This window comes from Elephantulus edwardii, unplaced genomic scaffold (genome assembly GCF_000299155.1).
Source record: "Elephantulus edwardii isolate Elephantulus edwardi_28Jun2011 unplaced genomic scaffold, EleEdw1.0 scaffold00044, whole genome shotgun sequence".
NCBI lineage: Eukaryota > Metazoa > Chordata > Mammalia > Macroscelidea > Macroscelididae > Elephantulus > Elephantulus edwardii.
In genome coordinates this window covers 11,135,492-11,158,146 of record NW_006399794.1, presented here as the reverse complement: position 1 = coordinate 11,158,146, position 22,655 = coordinate 11,135,492, and the positions used below count along the sequence as shown (strand labels likewise).

At 36.6% G+C, this 22,655-nt stretch overlaps 2 protein-coding genes across 2 annotated transcripts; one reads left to right on the top strand and one right to left on the bottom strand.

Moving 5' to 3' along the window:
- Positions 1-4,372: 4,372 nt before the first annotated feature.
- Positions 4,373-5,317, top strand: LOC102846764 (olfactory receptor 51G2-like). Its single transcript, XM_006885674.1, has one exon. The coding sequence runs from the start codon at positions 4,373-4,375 to the stop codon at positions 5,315-5,317; it is 945 nt and encodes a 314-aa protein (XP_006885736.1).
- A 6,243-nt stretch (positions 5,318-11,560) lies between these two features.
- On the bottom strand, positions 11,561-14,662 carry LOC102846361 (olfactory receptor 52B2-like). Its single transcript, XM_006885673.1, has 2 exons — positions 14,650-14,662; positions 11,561-12,531 (listed from the first exon to the last, which is right to left on the bottom strand). The coding sequence occupies exons 1-2, from the start codon at positions 14,660-14,662 to the stop codon at positions 11,561-11,563; spliced, it is 984 nt and encodes a 327-aa protein (XP_006885735.1).
- Positions 14,663-22,655: the final 7,993 nt, after the last annotated feature.

Genomic DNA, 22,655 nt, shown 5'->3' with positions numbered 1-22,655 from the left:
GGGAAGAAGAACAAACTGGGGAGGAGGGTGGAGAGAATGGTGTGGCAATGAAGGGTGAAAGCCCAGAATCCCTGTGAATGTTCATTGAAACTAATAAAATTTAATAATAATAATAAAAAAAAAGAATCTATTGCTGAAGTCACCATGTCAATCCGTCTTGTTGGGGGGTCTTCTCATTACAAATGGAGGAGGGGAGATAAGGGACACTCATGAAATCTAAAACCCTAAACAACAATTTATACTAACTCAAATTTTTAAAAATTAAAGGGTAAGCTATAAGTCAGTTCTGCTGAATGAACAACAATAAAGAAGAGAATATATATATATATAATTTAACTAACCTATCATATGTTGAAAACTCAACCTTCTTTGCCATTTCTGGAGGTTGAGTTTGTCAAGAAGACAAAGATTCTCACCACTGGACCAATTGGCGGCATCAGGATGGATGGTGAAGAGATTGAGGTTGTACACAGATTTAGTTTGCTTGGCTCCATAGTCAACAGTCTTGGCACCAGCAGCCAGGAAATTAAAGGGCGCGTTGCCATGGGAAAGTCTGCTGTTAGGGACCTCTCCAAAGTGCTGAAGAGCAATGGTGTCTCTCTGGAGACTAAGGTGCATCTGATACAGGCTATGGTCTTCCCAATAACTTGTTATGCATCAGAGAGTTGGACAATGACCAGGGAAGATAGAAGGAGAATTGATGCCTTTGAGCTGTGGAGCTGGAGAAGAGTATTGAGAATACCATGGACTCCTAGGAAAACAAACAGATTTGTCCTGGAAGGGGTTAAAACGGGTGGCTCCTTGGAGGCAAGGATTCTGAGGCTCTGTCTAACATACTTTGGACATGTTGTGAGGAGAGACCGGTCCTTAGAGAGGGACATCATGCTTGGGAGGGTGGAGGGACAGCACAGGAGAGGAAGGCCCTCTATGAGGTGGATTGATTCAGTGACTGGGATAATTGGGATGGGAGTGTCAGAGACAGTGCGACTGGCACAGGACAGAGCAGACTTTAAGGCTTTTGTACATAGGTTCGCTATGAGTCGCAAGCGACTCGACGGCACATAACAACAATAAAAACATCATATGTTATTTTCAAACATATCTTTTCTCATGATACAGTAATTTTCCTAGATCTTAGTAATAGCTCAAGGTCCTTTAGTACATATATACCCAATATATATCATTCTGTTACAGTATAGAAATAATAAAGGATGTTAGGGAAAAGTGACAAACTGAAATGTTGACAATGAGAGGGTAACAATCAATGGCCCTTGCTTGTCTTGGGACTTCATGTCTCTTAGGACTGGAAGATTTATTAACTGTCCTTTGTGCTCTGAGAACTCATTGCAAGAGGACCTATTCTACCAAGTGTGCAAGATCTGAGAAAAAATAAAATTGGAAGAAAGTAAGAAGAAACAGAGAGGTATCTTGTCAGGCAAAAGAGAAAAGGGTTAATCCAGAGTATGAGGAGGACAAACAGGTTTGTTCAAGAAAAAAAGAGAGTCTCAGTTCAGCACAGAAGATAGATAGGATTGCATATGATCTCTTGGACTTTCATGGTAAGTTATGCCTTTCTTATTTACGGAGAACACAGAGAATCTTTGTAGACATAGCAAAGGAGGAGTTGCAGTGGAAGACTGAGATTGCACCCATGGTTTTCAAGATTCCTTCCAATTCAAAGTATCATAGATTTTAACGTGATTTTCATTCAAGCTCTGTGGTGTAAGCACCACTTTAAGGCTCACAACTTCTACTGAAGAACTCTCATTTCATCTTTTGGAGAGTGGTGCTTGATTATATGAATGAGTTTGAAATTATAAGAGCAGAGACAAGCGGAGTTAGAGTACCAAAATGAAGTAGTACTGTAAAAATAGTAGGCATACCAGATATTAAGGGAATACATGAAACATTATTGGGATAACTTAAGCAGACTAGAATGATTGCTCAGTGTCATAGCTTTCTGAAGTCCCAATGAGCTCCTTCTTTTTTTCTTGAAACTTCATCATTTATAACAAACTTTTTTGCTGGCATGCTGGCATTGTTGTTGTTTTTCTAAATTCTACTCTTCTGCAGATTCTACTATTAGGACTCATCAGCACTGCTATTGAAACCTAGAGAAAAGAAATAGTACTTCCATCCTGGAAATGTCACATGAATCCACTTGCCCTCCCATATCTGCTATTTGGCATTACTAGAGAATAGGAGGTATAGGTAAGAGAAGCAAAAATTTTGAATGATGATAAGGCAGCCCACAAGAGGGTAACAGCAGTACTGGTGACATGGAATTTGTTATAAAATGATCTGTTGGGAAAACCCCAAGTTGTAGCTAGGATTTGCTTTCTTAGTTATAAATCTTTCATTCCCTACAAAATTTCCACTATTAGAAGCTCCAAATAAACATCTTAAATATCTATACATTTAAAGTTATCTTCTTGGCATTTGTGGATACTGAATATTTGAACATCTCAAAGGAACAATGAATTTTGAAAGATAAGAAAATTACTTTTAATTTTATAGTAGAAAGCAATCTGCCTATGGGTTGTAAATTCTCATATCAGCATGTGAGTGGACATCCAGAATTCTTTGAAAGTGAAGAACAAGAGAAATTTTGAGAGACAGCAATTTTTTTTACTTGGGAGATGCTTTGTTAATTAATAACAAGAAGTTTTGGAATCTAGTATGGACTACATTCTTTTCCTGTTTTGTTCAGATACAAGGCACATAGAGTCATGATCCCAGTCTATGTTTTTGTCTTGTATCATCGAGTTGGAAAACATTCCGAAAGATTTTCAGAGGCAGTTTAATCACATCTGAGGAGATTATCCATCTTTCTCCAGAGGAGCAGCTGGTGGATTTGAATCACATGCCTGTGAGATGGCAATACCACTCCTTCTAATACTCAGATATTTTTCTAAAAGTTCTTTTACTTTTGTCTTATCTTACACTATGGAGTTCTGCTATACCTTACAGTACAACAATATAGCCATACATTTGCAATTATACAGAAAGTTGTTAAAAAAAATGAGTAATATTAGTATTCACCATATTCTAAATAAAAGCCTCTGAGATTTCCTCAAATTACATATAATAATAAAGTATCCTTTCAAAATGTGATGCTAGATATTTTACTTAATTATATCTTAACCTATATTTAGCTCTTGTCACAAAGAAAAGAAAAATGTAATGAGATGGTGATGCCATGCCAAGACTAAATGGACCAGACATAACTGTCTATATAATCAGGTCTATGCCAGGAAATTAAAAGATGTATTGTAATGCGAAAGTCTGCTCTCCAAGGTACTGAAGAGAAATGGTGTCTCTCTGGAGACTAAGGTACATCTGATACAGGCCATGGTCTTTGCTATCACTTGTTATGTGTCAGAGAGTTGGACAGTGACTAGGGAGGATAGAAAAATTGATGTCCTTGAGCTGTCGTGCTGGAGAAGAGTATTGAGTGTACCATGGACTGTTAAGAAAACAAACAGGTTCATCCTGTAGAGGATTAAACCAGGCTGCTGCTTGGAGGCAAGGATTCTGGGGCTTTGTCTGACATACTTTGGACATGTTGTAAGGAGAGACAGGTCCTTGGAGAGGGCCATCATGCTTGGGAGGGTAGAGGGACAGTGCAGGAGGGGAAGACCCTCTATGAGGTGGATTGAGTGACTGGGGTTCAGGATGGGTATATTGGAAACAGTATGATTGGCACAGGACAGAGCAGGGTTTAAGGCTGTTGAACATAGGGTCTCTATGAGTTGCAAGCGACTCGACTGCACATAACAACAAACAGCATGATGTCCAATATTACATAGACAAGGATAAGATAAGAAGAATACAGCCATGTTGGTTAACACTTGGCGTGAATTCTATTAAAGTGCATGGCATGGTATTCTGTTGTTAATGAGGAACTGAATCATGCAAATAAAGGGATTTAATGTAAATTACAGTCAGAGTCATGAAAAAAAACCAAACCCTCAAACAATGAACAAAATACTAACTTAAGACCATTAATTCTGGTCAATTAAATTCCTAAATAATCTGCAAATGAAGGTATAGTGTAGAAGAGGCTGTGTGCCCATTTTCTTAGGTAATGTCTTATGGACAATGGCCACATATTTAGAAAATGTGTCTGTGGATCTGCATATAACAGACAGAAGGCAGAGTTGTTCTGAGTTTAAAATTTATTTTACTACTAGCTCTTAACAAACAGTAAATACGGTTGACTTCCCAAGTGATTACTGATAAATACTGAAGCATTTTTTCCCATGAGTGACTTAATTTTGTTTTATTCTAACACAGATCTCATTTTATCGTTTTTCCCCTTCCATAAAGGTATGCTCTTGCGTTGTGACTGTGGTTTAGGAAGTCAACACTTATGGCATCCTCAAAATCCAACAACACCCTGTCCTCCACGTTCTATCTCACAGGCATTCCTGGCTATGAGGAATTTCATCACTGGATTTCCATCCCATTCTGTCTACTCTACCTTGTTGGAATAATGGGTAACTGTACTATCCTACATATTGTTCGAACAGACAGCCGACTCCATGAGCCCATGTATTGCTTCCTGGCCATGCTGTCGCTTACTGACATGAGCATGTCCATGCCCACGATGATATCGCTCCTAAGAGTGTTGTGGTCCATATCCAGAGAGATACAGTTTAATACCTGTGTAGTCCAAATGTTTTTTATTCACACTTTTTCCTTCACTGAATCATCTGTGCTTTTGGCAATGGCTCTTGATAGGTATGTGGCCATCTGCCACCCTCTGAGATATGCCACCATTCTTACTCCAAAACTAATCACCAAAATTGGGATTCTAGCACTGCTTAGAAGTTCCTTACCCATAATTCCTCCTCTGGCCCGACTGACCTACTTTCCTTTCTGCCGCTCCCATGTCCTTTCTCATTCCTATTGTCTGCACCAGGACATGATTCGTCTTGCCTGTGCTGACATCAAGTTCAATGTTATATACGGGTTGGTTCTAATCATTATGCTGTGGGGCATGGACTCTCTGGGTATTTTTGTGTCTTATATTTTCATCCTTCGCTCAGTGTTGAGAATTGCATCCCGTGAAGGAAGACTTAAAGCTCTCAACACGTGTGCATCTCACATCTGTGCTGTACTAATTCTTTATGTACCCATGATTGGCCTATCCATTGTCCACCGTTTTGCCAAACACTCTTCTCCCCTTATCCACATCTTCATGGCTCATATCTACTTGTTGATTCCACCTGTGCTCAACCCAGTCATCTACAGTATGAAGACCAAGCAGATCCGACAGGGAATCCTCCATCTGCTTCTCCCTTCAGAACATTAGGTCTGTCGTGGTGTAGACATGGTTTCAAGATAATCAGTCTCAGTAATGTAGACTCAAAATGCTTTGTCTTCTCCAGTGATTTAATCTATTATGTTGACATGAAATCTAAATCTTTCAATTCAAGACTAATAACAGAGTAGAAATAAAAATAACATGAAGAGGTTTTTAAAAAGTTTAAATCTATTGAGACTATTCAATGTCTGTTTTCACATTGTATTTCCTAAGTCCAATTTCTCTGAAAATAGTTTTAAGTATTTTGAAATTATTTCCATTGATTGTCTCCCTAACTTATAATCCTAACTTTTATTCAAGTTCACATCATATATGAAGTCTTTTGCTGAATATATAAAAATATTTTTAAAATTTAATTAGTTAATGTTTTATAATATTATTATGTCCTATCTTTCTTGTTATCTAAATTTTGTATTTATAAATGTACTTGTTTTATCCCTCTTAAGCTTCTTAAAAATATCTCAGTAAAATATTTTATTAGGTCTCAAAGCAGAGCATCTTGTGAGTCTTCATGGTGAAACACTATAACCTTAAAGTTTGTACCAATATTAACCATATCTGTGCAGGTTTAATATTCTTGAGACTAGAAAGGGCATATAAATATTTACTTTTCATCCCCCTTATTTTTCTTTTATATATTATTCAAATAGAAAGTAAATTTATAGTAATTTTTAAATTTACTAGTGAAACTTTACAAATATTATAATGTGTCATCAAGCATGGTAGATCCTAGGTTTAATAAGATGTTACTAATAGTATAGAACATATATTTATTTCAAAATAAATAAAGTATAATTCATTGGCATGTACTTAAAAGTTTATGACAACCAGGTCCAGATATTTAGGCCTCTTAACTCATGTAAAGAATTTTTTCCAATGATAAAATTATCTTTTCTTATATCTCTAAAATGATCTAGAGCAAAAGTGGTCATAAAGTTAATAAACAATAAATAAAATTAATTTTCTTCTTTCACATACATAAAATTATTCAAAGAAAAATAAGTCAGAAAAGTAAAAAGATTTTCAAAATAGTTTACAGAACTGAATATAAGTTTAGGTCTTCATAATATATTTTCACATCTCTTTTCTTATCCTATTATTGCATATAAATGGTAGTTTGGTTTCCTAACTTTAAGAACTAATGTGCTTTGTTTAAAAATGGCAACAGATAATAACTTTAGGATATGTAGAAGATAAATAAAGGCATCAATTATTAAATTAATGACATTTTTAAGTTTTAAAAATAAAGTATCCTAGAGGAAATATTTTGACCTGCCATAAGTTCCCTTCCATGGGGTTAATTTTGATTAATAATGAATCTGTAGAACAAATTAGAACTGTCCCATAGGAATTCCAAGGTTCAAAATCTTTACAGAAGCAAATTGCCCATATTACTCTCAAGGTGTGGTGGTTAGAGCCTGAGCATTTTAAAGGCTACACCACCAGGGTTTCTAAGAGAAATATTACAACAAATACTTACATTCACCTTTGGTCTACACTGGAAAACCTCTCTTTCCTGCCTTTAATTAAAGTGTCTGACTCAATTCCTGTGAAACTGTAAATCACTTAAGATTCTATTTCTTATTACCTTATTCTTCCAGCTTTTTATTTATGTTGACTAAAAAAAAATTAACTATAATAATGGAAGATATATATACATGTCAAAATGAGATAGTTTCTTTGCTGTGATGAAAAAAAAAATACAAAAAAACCACACCAAAACCCAACAACCCAGAATGTCATTTGTAAGAGAAAATACATTTTGAAAAATATATCACTCATTTTAATTATGTATTGATAGGTAATGGTTCATTATTTTTCATCAACTCTAAAATAAGACAATGACTAGGGATGAAAAAAGGAGAATTATGCCTTTGAGCTGTGGTGCTAGAGGAAACTTTTGAATATACCATGGACTGTTAAGAGAACAAACAGGTGCATCCTGTATTGGGTGAAACCAGGATGCTCCTTGGAGGCAAAGATTCTGAAGCTCCATCTGACATACTTTGGCATGTTGCAAGGAGGGACCAGTACTTGGAGAGGAACATTACAGTATCTGGAGTAATGAGAGTAGATGTGTCAGAGACAATATGTTTGGCACAAGATAGAACAGATTTTGGGGCTGTTGTATGTCAGGTCGCTATGAGTCAAAAGCAATGACAATGGCACGTGATGACAACAACAACAACAACAACATGGCTGTTAAAAATAAATTTATTTGATCTGCTTTTTCAGTATTGTATGTCTACTTTGTTCACATTTTTTAAAAATGAAAGAATTTCAGAATACTCTATGGTTCTCAATATTTATATGGTCTTTACAATAGAATGTGTTCACAATAACAATTCTTTCTCAGAAATGATGGTTCAGTTTCTAACCATTCTTAGAGGCATGGATGGTGACACTTACAGCCATGGATGGTGACATGTGATGACTCACATACTTTGGGTATGTTGTCTTAACTGGCCAGTCCTTGTTTAAAAAAACAAAAGTCATACTGGGAGAAGTAGAGGGTCAGAGAAAGAGAAGAAGGCCATCAGGAAGATGGATTGATACAGTTTTTATAACTGTGAGCTGGAGCATGGTGAACATTGTGAGAACGGAAGAGGAAAGTGCAAGTGTCTTATGTGTTATTTACAGGGTAGTGATGAGTTCAGCTGACTCGAGGGCATATAACAACAACCAATACATACATGGAACTCTTTTCAATATTAACAAAAAGAAAACAATACCTTTCAATATCAACAAAAAATAAAAACCAATACCTTTTCTTTTAGAGATTCAGATACAGTAACTATATCTCTAAAACTATCTAGTTCATGATGGTATATAGTATTGTTTAAAATAAAATGTCATATTTAACCTACTTTATTATCTAATATGACTAGGTTTTTAAAAATGAAAAAGAATTAAAAGGATTTTCAGAATACTTTATTGCCTTCAATTTTATTATAGTCTTCCTAATAGAATATATTTCCACATGTCTTATTCTAATAACAATTTCTAACGAACTGTGGCTCAGTTTGGTACATATGAGAGTCTAATGATATATATTGTTTAAAAGAAACAGTTGATAATAATTAAATTATGTATAAAAAAATCAATATGTGAATGAAGAATGATTTTTTATAAAATCTTAGAAGAAAACTTTTTATATTTTTTACAAAGTGCCAGGTATTATGCAGTTACAGAAATCTAATTCACCTCTGTTGAGTCTATTCCAGATTATAGTAACTCTTTAGAACAGGATCAAACTACTCCAGGTGTTGCCAAGACTAAGTCTTCATGGAAAAGTCTGCCAAATCTTATAGAGTGATGGCTGGTTGCTAATAGCTTTATCACTGTGTCAACATGTACCTTAAGATAAATCTAAATAATTCATAATTTGCATTTCAAACTTCAGGTCATTGGGTTTATCTGTTGTTGTTGTTATTGCTGTTATGTGCCATTGAGTTGCTTGAGACTCATAGTGACCCTAGGTATAACAGCTCTGAACCCCGCTCTATGCCAAGCTAACCTTATTTTCTCTGACACACCTATCCCCACTACCACAGTCATGGAGTCAATCCATCTCAACAACAGTCTTCTTCTCTTGCACTGTCCCTCACCCTCCCAAGTATGATGTCCCTCTCCAAGAATTTGTTCCTTCTTGCAACATGCCCAAAGCAGGTCAGGAGAAGCTTCAGAATCCTCTCTTCCAAGGAGAACCATGATTTCTACCCTCTCAAAGATGAACCTATTTGCTCTCCTAACAATCCATGGTATATTCAATATTCTTCTCTAGCAGAGAACACTTTAGTCTATTTCTTGTTAACTATGTCTGACTCCACTCCTTTACTTCTCATTTGTTAATTCTTGTTATTTTATCTTTTCAACACAACTTATCTTGATCACAGAAAAAACAATTGAAAATAATGGAAGTTGCATGCAGCCCTCAGGGCTGCCTTTAATGGTTTCTGGTGAAACATTCTTCTAGGTCGTGTAACCCTGGTATGTCCACTTGCTGTACAGAGGTAACTCGTGGTTGCTGTGAAGCTGAACACTGTGACACTGATGAGTCAAAAGTGAGAATGGCTACCCATGGTGGACAGTGTTTGGTGGGGCTCCCCAATTAAAACAAGCTTGGAAGCAGAAGTGGCATCCAATACCATAATAGCTTGCCTCTAGAAACCCTATGAACCTGGAGAAAGGACGAAAGTTAAACAAGTATCCAGGACTTTCGTTCACAGGGTCACTATGAGTGGCTTATGACTCGACGACACTTAACAGTAACAACACTATAAATGAGATAGTAAGAAAAAAAAATGCAGTATTTAGGACGATATAATATTGACATTAGTTGTGTTTATTTTTTAATATCTCTATAGGACTGTCCATTGCATGTTGTCTTTTTAACTTGTGGGTGTTAAAGGCATTTTTTATTAATGTCTGTGCTCCAGAAAGGAAATTTTCAAACACATGATAATAAGAATATGCTTAAAATATTGCCTCATAAGTTCACTGTGAATCAGAAACTATTCTATGTCAATAAATTTTATTTGTAAGAGGCCAAATCCATTGCTTTCAAGTCTTCAAAACTGACTAGAAAGAAATGTCAGCACAGTGATCCTTAAAAGAGAGCCAAACTGTGCCAGAGCAATTCCAAAGCTGTGGTTTTATGCAAGTGTTGCATCTTTGGTGAGTTCAAACAGATCACTTTTCATCTAGTAACCAGGCATTTTAAACATTGTGCATCTAGGCCTCCTTCATGTTCAAGGGAATTCTTTTATGGATTATTATGCTTCTGAGATTAAAAAAATATTGTCCTACCTTGTGGCTGTTATGTCCATTTGGGCACCTGCAACTCATAGCAACCTTTTACTAGCTTGTGCATATTTTTGTTAAATTTACTTTATATTCATAAAAAATATTTTAACACAAATAATCAAAAAACATATACTCTTACAACTAATATGTTTTTCCAAGTAAAATACAGCTTGTGAAGAAATGATTGGATATGTGCCATATATAGTAAGAGAGAGATCCCATGAGTGTGTTATGAGTTGAAAACAAAAGCATTCATTTTTGTATTAAACTCTTGTAAAGTCTGAATGAGGTGTCAGTAGTTCAGTGGTAAAATTCTTGCCTTCCATGAGGAAGACTAGGATTCCATTTCTAGTCAATACACTCCATGTACAACTAGCACCTATCTGTCTATGGAGACTTGTTTGTTTCCTTGTTATGCTGAATAGATTTCAGTAAAGTTTCCATAGTAAAACTGACTAGAAAGAAATGTCAGATGATTTGCATTTAAAAATCAGTCCATGGAAATCCCATGGAGTGCAATAGTCCAATTGGTAACCTGTAATTGGAATGAAGCAGGAATGAACAGTGTTTTAGCCTATTGTAAACTGAAAGAAAGGTTTTTGAAAGGAGAAGCTAAGAAGCATTTTACTTATCAGTACATATGGACACATTAAGAAGTTTGTTACAAGATTAAAAAATACATTCATTATTTGATTAAGGCATTTATTATAGTACTTATTTTATTTTTATATACTTATCTTATAGGACTAGAAATAGAAATAATCCATAATATAAGGTTTATATTTGATGCTCTTCATAACAAATTGAAAAAAAGAAGAGAGGTGGTGTATTGCAAAAAGATTGTTAAAGTTTTCCACTCAGTTACTGTGATAGTCCAATGATTTCAACTCTTAATATATTAAAATAGTCTTAGATGTTACTTCAATAATTTTATGTCAACATCTTATTTGCCTTACAAGAGAAAATAGCATTTGGAAAGGTGTTTATTTTAAGCTCTGTTCAGAAGTGAGGTCTTCTCTGGACAAATCTGCTGAAATTGATTCAGTTATCTTAGGTTAAATATCATGACGTTATGGCTATTACACATAGTAATCGTATGTACAGCAGATCTGAACCTTGCTTCATCCTGTACATCCTCACAATCTCTGCCAAGCTCAGTCCCATTGTGGTAATCACCGTGCTCAATCATTTTGTTGAGGATCTTCCTCTCTTTGCCAACCCTCTATCTTTTCTAACACATTGTCTCTCCCTAAGGGCTTTCTGAAAATATACCCATAGTAAGTGAGAGGAAGCTTCACCATACTTGCCTCTAAGAAGCACTCTCGTTGTACTTCCTTCAAGGCAGAAGGAAGTCTTGAAAGAAGTTATGCAAGTTTGGTTTTTGATCCTGAATTTTCTGGTTACTTGTAGACGCATTACCTTAGGTCATTTTGATTGGCTACAGAGTCCTAATACTCGCACTCGTATCTCTTTAGTTTTGACCCCATACACAATGGGGTTCATAGTAGGTGGAATCAGTAAATAGAGGTTTGCCAGGAGAATAAGAGTATACCTGGGGATATGGTGTCCAAAGCGGTGAGTAAAGAAAGAAAAGAAGGCAAGGGTGTAGAATATCAAGATGACACATAAATGAGCTCCGCAAGTTCCAAAAGCCTTTGCCCGAGCTTCCCTTGATGGTAGTCGAAATACTGTCCTTAGTATTAGCCAGTAGGAGATGGAGATGAGAATAAAGTCCAGCCCTGTGGTGAGGAGAGCTGCAGTGAGTCCATAAATGCTATTCAGGGAGATACTATTGCAGGCCAACTTGGCAATGCCCATGTTTTCACAGTAGGTATGATGAATGATGTTGGTCCGGCAAAAGTGCAACCGGAGAATGAGGAGGACACCCGGAGTGACTACAGCCACGCTCCGGACCACAAGGGCCAGGCCCACCTTGCAGATGAGTGAGCCTGTGAGTAGGGTTGCATAGTGGAGGGGTTCACAAATGGCCACATAGCGATCAAAGGCCATGGCCAGAAGGACAGCAGATTCAGAGAGGAAGAGAGCATGAACAAAAAACATCTGTGTGAGGCAGGCAGGAAACGTGGAAGGAAGAGGGCCCTGCCAAAAGATTAGGAGCATTTGTGGTACTGTGACAGTACAAAGGAGGATATCATTGAATGCCAGCATTGCTAGGAAGAGGTACATGGGCTCATGAAGGCTTCGGTCCCAGACCACCACCATTATAACCAAGCCATTGCCTATCACAGCCAGAAGATACATGAAACTGAAAGGGATGGAGATCCAGATGTGGAAGTCTTCTAATCCTGGGACACCAGTCAGCAGAAAAACAGTAAGTTGAGTGGATGTGTAGTTGGATGTGAGGGACAGGTGGTCAGTTCCTGTTAAATGAGAAACTAGAGTGAATGGAAGTGGGAAATTATTATACTTTTATCCTATTGCAGTCCTAATATTGTTTTTGAAGAGCGGGAATGAGGAAGTATAAACAGTGAAGGCTATGTCTAAAATAATCTGAGATCAGTTAAAAATGACTGAACGATGGTTAACAAATCACATCACTTAATTGAAATAAATGTATATTTTTTGGCAGTGGTTGGGGAGAGTGTAAGTCAGTATGATCAAGATTTTAGCTCTTGTAATTTCACTTGCTCTAATCACATATCTTTTTCTCTTTTAACTGCTATATACATATCAGATATCATGAGCTTTGATGGCCTAGTGGCAAGAAACTGCACTGCAATCCCAAAAGCAAGCAGTTTCGAGGCCACCAGCTGCTCTGTGGGAGAGGGATGGGCAATCTCCCCGCTTGTGATTAACTTACTCTGAAAACCTGCTGGAGGGCCTGCTATGGGTCGGTTCAGACCTGACGGTAAACAACAACATACAAAGATATCATAAAGAGTTCTGGTAACAGAATAATTAATCACTGATTTTTAACAGAAAGCCTATTTACATGTTCCCATCCAACAGTTCTATGGAAGATGGACCTAGCATTCTACTCCCACAAAGATTACAGCAAAAAAACCTTATGGGACACTTCTATCAGATGGAGTTGCTAGGACTTAAGATCAACTGGACAGAACACAATAACAACAAACAATAATGTATACAGTTGTCACCACTCCAATGAAATAACACATTCTTTTTTAAAAAGCTTCTTTTCAATAGAAGACTAGAGAAAAATTAATACTCTACAGAAAATAATACAACACTGTCAGTTTAATTGGTTTGAAATCCATACTAGTACTTTAAAAAGCTATCATGTTTGTTCATCAAAACTTTTAATCTGAAACAGTTATGTATAATAAATGTTGCCTTTGTAGAGCAGCCTAGAGGAAAGAAGCTGCACTGCAATCCTGAAATCATATGGTTCAAGGCCACCAGCTGCTCTGCAGGTAAAGGTGATCACTCTCTCCCTGTGCGATTGTCTGCTTCTGAAAATCCAGCTATTAGTTGGTTCCAATGCTATGGTTTACTACAACAACAATGTCGTTGTTGCTGTTGTTGTTATAATCCCTCAAGTCAGAACTGCTTCTTCGCTGACCTTCCAATTGGTTTTCAGAAACAAGAAATGGTCCAGATAGAAATTTTCCATCTTTCTCTCATTGAGCAACCAGTAGTGCATTTGAACTGCTTGTCTTTGGATTGATAGCCCAACTTTTTACCACAAATCCACTGGCAATCCCTAATTAATCTAAAAAGAATATCTAAAAAGTGCCACAAAAATTACTTTCCCTGCAGTTTCTAATATTTCTAAAGGCCTGTCACATCATCAAACAGACAGTAAGCTACCCTCTGTTTCAAGGTAACTATTAATCAGTCCTTGTGTTACTTGAAATCTTTTCTAGATTATCCTAATTTTTAACAAGAAAATAGGAAACATATTTTAGTTTACTTTTCTCCTAATCTGTCATGTGTAGGATACTATAATTTGGAACTGGATTAACATCAGTTAGTATCCTCTCTCTCTTTCACTCTCATAACATTTGGGGCAAAATTTCTGTCAAAAGAACACAGAAAATAGCTGCATTAACCTTGAACAGAAGTTCAAAAAGATATATTTTGTTTGAAGATACACTAAAAACAGAGAAGTTAGATCATACTTTTATGGGAATCTCTTAACCTTGAGATTTGGTTTGTTTTGTTGATTTTATTCCCTGGCAGTGTCTGGTGTTATAATAGACACACAGAAATATCAATATATTTAAGGAGAATACACATATGCCAAGCAAACAAAGAATGCAATAACAATAGTAAATTACACAGTACTAATAATAACAAATTTTCAATGCTTCAAAAATTCCACGGTTAGCAATTTCTAAAATTACTTAAATTCATGATCATAGCTAATATTTCAAGAAGGTATTATTATTTCTCTTTTAGGGAACTCAGGCATTGGAGGATTAAATTTTTCCATGACCCCATCACTAAAAAAGTGTGTAAAACTTGTTTTTTAACCAAAGGATTCTAGTTCCAGAACCTACATCTTAGGGAACTAAGCCATTTGAAATTACCTTTTAAATGCATGATTTTTCTAGTACATTGGGATAATAAATTAGTAGATCTTGAATCCTTTTAGTGTTTCCAAGAGTGAAAATCTAGGTCTTACCTAAACAATCATGACTGACTTACAAAACTCAGAAGATATACACACACACATTTATGAATACATTACATAAACACACAGTCTGTACATCAATATGCATGAAAAACAACATAGGGAATATCTAAATCTCTTGGGTATTTTAACTGTTATCTTCTTTCACACCTGAGACTAAGCCATGTTTCACATTTGTAAAATTATATTTTCCAGTTTAAACTATATGTGATAATACTTCAATCCACTACAAGTTTCTCAGCTGCAATTTTTAATTTTTTCAAGAAATATAATATTTAGTTCAAGTACATGAAACAAAGTTTTGCCATCTAAGTTTCTAAGGAACATTACAGTTGCACTTTTTCCAAGATAGGTTTGTTCATTCTTCTGTCACTCCATGATATATTGAATGTTCTTCATCAACACTATAATTCAGATATCATTTCTTCTTCTTGGGTCTTCTTTATTCATTGTTCAATGTCCACATACACATTAGCTGTCTGAATATATCATATTTTGGGCCAGACACACTTTAGTTCTCAAAGCTAAATTTTTGGGGAACTCAGAAAAATTTGGAAAATATTAATTCACTGCATAATCCTCAATGAATATGATTCAAACAAACTTGCTTATTCTTGAAGCCCAATATAATTTTTACTGGAAATAAATATGTCCTGGAATCACAACCAATTAAGATGATTACATAATAGCTATTGGTGGTAATTATAAACTTAAAGAATGATTTCATGTTAATACCCCTATAACATGCCAAAGTTTTAAAGTACACAGTCTATTTTCAAGAGAATAGAATCTTGTTTTCTTGATCCTGACAATAATTACTCAAGATCCTATAAGTGTGTGTGGTGTGTGTATAATTTAAAAATAATTCTGAGTCTAGACTTGTAGACTAGAAGCACTCTGGTTGCACTTCCTTCAAACCAAATTTGATTGGGGTTTTTTTGGCAGTCAATAGGATATTCAATACTCTTTGCCAACCACAACTTAAAGAAATAAGTTCTTTTTTTGGTTTTCATTATTCACTGTCAAAATTTCTGATATAGGAAGCAGCGGAATGTAGGAAGGAATTGAAAATATCATGGCTTGGATCAGGCCTACCATGTTCTTTAATGAACAAGTGAACAAAATGCACTTTGAGTAGACTGCAATTTTATTGAGAACTTAGAACAATTTAAAAGACAACTGGCACTAACAAGTGAATAGAGGAATAAGTAAATAATTTAGATAAACATATCTGTGAAGTTAGGTAATGGAACCCATGGTCCAGGAAAGCACTGGACCATTTAAATTTGTTGAAAGTCTCCAGATGTAGTTTTGGCTAGGATTTGACAGGAAAAAGATAGACCTAACAGTGAAAGAGTGCACTTGAAGCTTAAAATTAATTGAATATTATACACAGTGGTTATAAAATCTAGATATACAAATAATGATTATATGTAGATTGAGTCCCTTTATTTCCTCCAATGCTTGACAATAATTAATATTTTCTTTGTCAGAATAAAACAAATTATCTGAGTAATTTTATCTCAGAAATTAAAGAAAAGAATTAACACATCCTGTGAACAATCATTTTACACATTGTGTCTGTAAAAAGGGATGACATTTTACTCACATAAGATGCAGAATGTCACATACATAATAATAGCATCAGCATACACCTATATTGGATAATTTTTCCAAACTTTTAAAGCTAGCTTATATTTTCTAGAAATCATATTCTCCTAAATCATTCATGGAATTTGGTAATTTATCATGCTACAGCTCTGGTCGTAAGGAGTTGTTCTGTCAACCAGAGGCAGGCACGTGGAATCCATCAGCTGCTCAGTGGGAGAAAGATGGACAATCTCCTCCCATGCAATGTATAGCCTCTGAAAATCTGCTGGAGAGTCAGCTATAAATTGATTCTGACTGACTGAGACGTAATAATAACACACACTTAAACACATGAAAACTGAATAGCCCAAACTCATTGTCACTGAGTCTGTTCAGATTCATGTTCAATTTCTAACAAGGTAAATGTTAGACGGAGAAGACTATTTTCTTTGGAAACACTATGGGGCAGTTTTATTGGCTATTAATCTCTTTTGACAAGTTTATAATTATGATAGTGGGCAAAGGAAAATATTAAAAGTACATTTTCATAAAGCAGGAATAAAAGAATTTGGCTGTGAGAGATAATATGTTAACCAGCAGAGAAAATAATAAATTAACTGTTATGCTCAACAGAATAGCATGAAAGTGGGAAAGTGTTAGGAAACCTTCTTTAGTAAGAATAATACTGGTTTCAAGGAACAACAGTTCTTTCACTGAGGGGGGGAAAAATACCCCCCAAACCATAAGACAACAAAGCAAAAAGTCACTTTCCCCCACTCACAGCACAGGTAGCAGCTTCCAGGCCTTTTCTGTGGTGCTTCAGTTGTGAATCTGAAGCCTTAAATTCATTCCTTTATTTTACCATTTTCTCAAGTTCAAAATGAACCAGCAATCAGCTTCCTTACACTCCTTTTCCTGATATAATAGTAAAAACCATTCTAAATCATATCTTTTCCCAAGGATCAGTACCTAGTTTCTGAGAATCATTTTGTGCATCGTTGCAAGGATGTTTTTGTTTTTGTTGTCATTCTGTATCATTAAGTCAGAAATGACTCATAGGTGTCTTTCTGGTGCATTTTTAGAGTTAGGGAATCACACAGGAGGAGATTGCTCATCTTTCTCCTGCAAATCAGCTGGTGATAGTGCAATTCTTCACCATAGAGGTAGTGATGACCAATTCTAAGGAATGTATTTTATAGATTCCACAATAATATAATTCAAGATAAAATGTCTGTAGAAACTTTGAGCACTCTTACAACTATCACTGCTACCTCTAGGTTTGTCCAAATCTCACCTTCTTTTAAGTATATGCTACAATCCTTCAGAAGATTTAGTCTATTTCTCTACCATTTCATTTACAGCTGTATTATTTTGCATCTATTTTGAATTCTTTTTTCTTGACTTATTATTCTTTTTCTTTTTTAAATTTTTAAACACTAATATCCATATTAATGTTTTGTTGTTGCTGTTAGTTGTCTTTGAAGCAACTTCAACTCATAGTGACCTTGTGAACAGGGTCTTGTCTGATCCTGCAACCTCTTTCTAATTCCTGCTATGCTCCAATCCATTACAGTCACTGTGTCAGTTGCTCTTGTTGGGGTCTTCCTCTCTTTCTCTAACACTCCATCTTTCACAAGATGGTGCCCTTTACCAAGGACTGGACCCTCCTCACAGCATGTCAAAAGTATGTAAGACAAAGTTTCACCATTCTTGCCTCTAAAGAGGACTTTGGTTGCACTTCTTACAGTACAGATTTGTTCATTCTCACCACTGAGTCTATTGTCAGCATCATGATAGAGAGTGAAGAGATTGAGATTGCTGACAGCTTCCGTTTGCTTGGCTTCACAATCAACACTCTTGGTATCAGCAGCCAGGAAATCAAAAGATTAACTGCATTGGGAAAGTCTGCCATCAGGGACCTCTCCAGAATACTGAAGAGCAACGATGCCAGTCCAGAGACAAAGGTCTGCCTAATCCAGGCTATGGTCCTCTCGGTTATGTGCTATGCATCAGAAAGCTGGACAATGACTAGGGATAACAGAAGGAAAATTGATGCCTTTGACCTATGGTGTGGGTAAAGAGTGTTGAATGCATCATGGACTGCCAGAAGAACAAACAGGTTCATACTAGAGATGTGAAACCAGACTGCTCATTGGAAGCAAGGATTCTGAAGTTTCATCTGATATGCTTTGGTAATGTTGCAAGGAGAGACCAATCCTAGGAGAGGGACATTATGATTGGGAGGGTGGAAGGACACTGCAGGAGGGGAAGACCCTTAAGGAGATGGACTGACTCAGTGACTAGAGTAATGGGATAGGTGTGTTGAAGACAATAAGATTGACTCAGGTTAGAGCAGAGTTTAGAGCTGTTGTACATAGGGTCTCTATGAGATGCAAAAGACTTTACAGCACATAACAACAACTATTTGTGGGTGTATATATCTATATATGTGTATATCTCTATATATGTATTTATGTATATGTGCGTGTGTGTGTGTGTGTGTGTGTGTTAATTCTTCCTCTGTTATCCATTATATAACTTTCAGGTACATAGGAAGCAACTGAAAAGACCATGTCTTGAATAAGGCACATCTTAAGTCTTTAAACTAGTGTTCTTGCTCAATAGCATTTTTGAAAGATCCTTGATAACAGATTTGTCCCAATGAAACATGTATTTTATTTGTTGACCGTTGTTACTTTTGATGTTGATTATAGATCCAAGTAAAATGAAGTTGTCAACAACTTCGGCCTTTTCTCCTTCTATCATGATTTTGTCAATTAGTTTGGTGCTGATGATTTTTGTTTTCTTGAATTCAGATGTAAGTGAAGATTGTATATATAGTCTTTCACCTTCCACATAAGGTTTTTCAACTCTACATTATGATCTTAGCGATCACATATGTACTAATCATTAGCAATCTAAGTTTGAAGTTGCAATCCCTTTTCTGAGTTATCTCTTCATGTTGTTGTTGTTGTTGTTGTTGTTATGTGCCGCTGAGTGGCCTGCGACTCACAGTGACCCTATGTACAACAGCCCTAAACTCTGCTCTGTCCTGTGCCAATCACACTGTCTCTGACACTCCTATCCCGATTATCCCAGTCACTGAATCAATCAACCTCATAGAGAGCCTTCCCCTCCTGTGCTCTCCCTCCACCCTACCAAGCGTGATCTCCTTCTCCAAGGACTGGTCTCTCCTCACAACATGTCCAAAGTTTGTTAGACAGAGCCTCAGAATCCTTGCCTCCAAGGAGTCACCCGGTTTAACCCTTTCCAGAATGAATCTGTTTGTTTTCCTAGCAGTCCATGGTATTCTCAATACTCTTCTCCAGCACCACACCTCAAAGGAATAAATTCTCCTTCTACCCTCATTGGTCATTGTCCAACTGTCTGATGCATAACAAGTGATTGCAAGGACCATGGCCTGTATCAGACGCCCCTTAGTCTCCAGAGAGACACCATTGCTCTTCAGCACTTTGGAGAGGTCCCTAACAGCAGACTTTCCCATGGCAATGTGCCTTTTCATTTCCTGGCTACTGGTGCCAAGAGTGTTGACTGTGGAGCCAAGCAAACTAAAGCTGCGAACAATCTCAATATCTTCACCATCCATCCTGATGCTGCCAATTGGCCCTGTGGTGAGAATCTTTGTCTTCTTGACATTGAGCTTCAATCCATACTGTAGGCTGCAGTCCTTGACACTCTGCAGCAGGTGCTTCAGGTCCTCCTCAGTTTCAGCAAGCAGGGTTGTGTCATCCGCATAACGCAGATTGTTGATAAATCGTCCACCAATCCTGACCCCACATTTCTCCTCATAGAGCCCAGCCTCCCAGATAATCTGTTCTGCATATAGGTTGAAAAGGTATGGAGATAGGATGCATCCCTGGCGTACACCATTCCCAATTCTGAACCATGCGGTGTTCCCTTGCTCTGTTCTGACGACTGCCTCCTGGTCCAAGTATAGGTTTCGCATTAGAACGATCAAGTGTTTCATCTATCAATCATTGTTATCAGGATAAAATTAATTGAAAAAGATTATGAGAGTAGGAATATTCAATATCTAACTGTTGCCTATTTAGTACTGTGTAACATATAGGGGAGCCTGTTGATATTTTTAGTAATATTGGGCACATAATATGAATATTCCTCTACAAATGCCACTCAAAAATGTGCTGTCTTTTTGGGACCTAGTGAAGATTTAATTTCATCATTATTACCTAAGTTATATTCAAGAATGTCTCTACCAATAACCGTGGAGTTTAGTAAATGATATGGTACCATTCAGCCTTCATTCTGCTAACATTGTTTTCTTTTCATCAAGTTAGTCTTGAAAAATTACATAATTGGTCTCCTAGATCATCTATGATAGCATTTACCAGTTTTCTACTTCTTTCAAACCCTTATATCTTTTATCTAAAACTCGTTGCAATATGCTATATATAGTTGTTTTTGTTGTTAAGTGCCATCAAGTCACAGGCGACCCATAGTGACCCTATGAAGGAGAGTCCTCAACGTTTGTGTGTCTTTCATCCTCTCTCCAGGTTCATAGGGTTTCTGGAGGCAAGCTATTATGGAAGTGGATGCCACTCCTCCTTCAAGCTTGTTTTAATCGGTGAGCTCCAGCCCACACTGTCTGCGTGGGGTAATCAACCATTAACACATTTGGCACATCATTGTCACAGTGTTCAGCCTCACAGCAACCACAAGTGACCATGGTATGGTGAGTGGACACACCAGGGATACATGACCTAGAGGAATGTTTGACCAAAAACAATGAAATACAGACCCAAGGGCTGGCTATATATAGTACATTGTCTTTATTGTTAGGAGAGAGTCCTGGTTGTTTAGTGACTAAGGAATTGTGCTGTCAACACAAAGATGAAAGTTCGAATTCACTAGTTGCTCTGTGGGAGAAAGAAAATCTCCTCTAGTGCAACTTACTGCTTCTGAAAATCTACTAGAGGGTTAGTTATGACAGTTCTGACTCAACTAACAACAACAACATATTGTCAGGAGTCTCTATACACTGGTGAACAGGAAAGAAAGAATCATTTTCTTCATGGGGGTTCTGTTTTAGTAGGGGTTTTTCCATAATACATATTAAAGTAACTGAAACCTAAACCTGCTTATCAACTTATTTGATAAAATATCTTTCTATCAGCTTTAAAGAAAGCATTATATATACATATATATGTGAAATATTTTGAGTCTCATATCTATTAAATAAAGAAATTTTCTAATGAACCTTAAATTACATGAAACTCTGAGAAAACAAATACTACATCCTGGGTATATATGTATGGTGAAGGTGGTGTTGTGTACCATTGTTAGAACCAACCCACAGCTGGCTCTCCAGCAGGTTTGCAGAGGCAGTAATTGCACAAAAGGCAATTGCTCATTCTTCCATGGAGCAGCTAGCAGATTTGAACCATGTGCCTTGGGGACTGCAGCTCAGATTCTTACCAATAGGCCACCAAATCTGCACGTGTGTGTGTGTGTGTGTGTGTGTGTGTGTGTGTGTGTGTGTGTATGAAATAATTAAATAATTTTTAAATTCTTCAACTCATACCTGCCTCTCCAGTGGGTTTTCAGAGGTAATTCATCACATGGGAGGAGATTGCTCATCTTTTTCCCAGGTGGTGAGTTCAGACCACTTTCCTTTGTGTTTTAGACTGACAGCACAAGTCACTACCACTAGGTCACCAGAACTAACACTCTGTCTCTCATGAAACTCTGGTGACCTAAGGTAAGGGATTGTATTGCAAACTCTAAGACAGGTGATTTTAATTCATCTCCTGCTCTACGGGAGAAAGATGGGTATCTCCTTTTACCAGCTCCCTGCAAATTATAATTAAAATACAATTACTCATCTTCCAAGGAGAAATATGTACCATCCTCTGCTATGTGATTTGTAGCCTCTGAAAACCCTTTGAAAGGCCAGCTATGAGTTTGGTCTGACTCGATGGTACATAACAACAACAACAACAACTTATATACACGCAAATATATATAAATGTGTGTATATACAAATATATATAAACTCAAACTCATTGCCCTGGAGTTAGAATAGACTCATTGCTAACCTTCTAGCTAATTTCCCAGGTTGTAAATTGCAAGGTAGAAGATTCACTAGAAGCCACTGGTGTGCTTATATAAATACATGTATGTATATATATTTATGTGTATTTATAAATATTTTATCCAAGTATTTATACTTCTCTGTTCTGTTGTACAGAGAATGTATCTATGTACAACAGAACACATTTAGATAAGAGAAATGGCAAAGGAGGTTTAGTTTTCAAGCATGGAAATACAAAG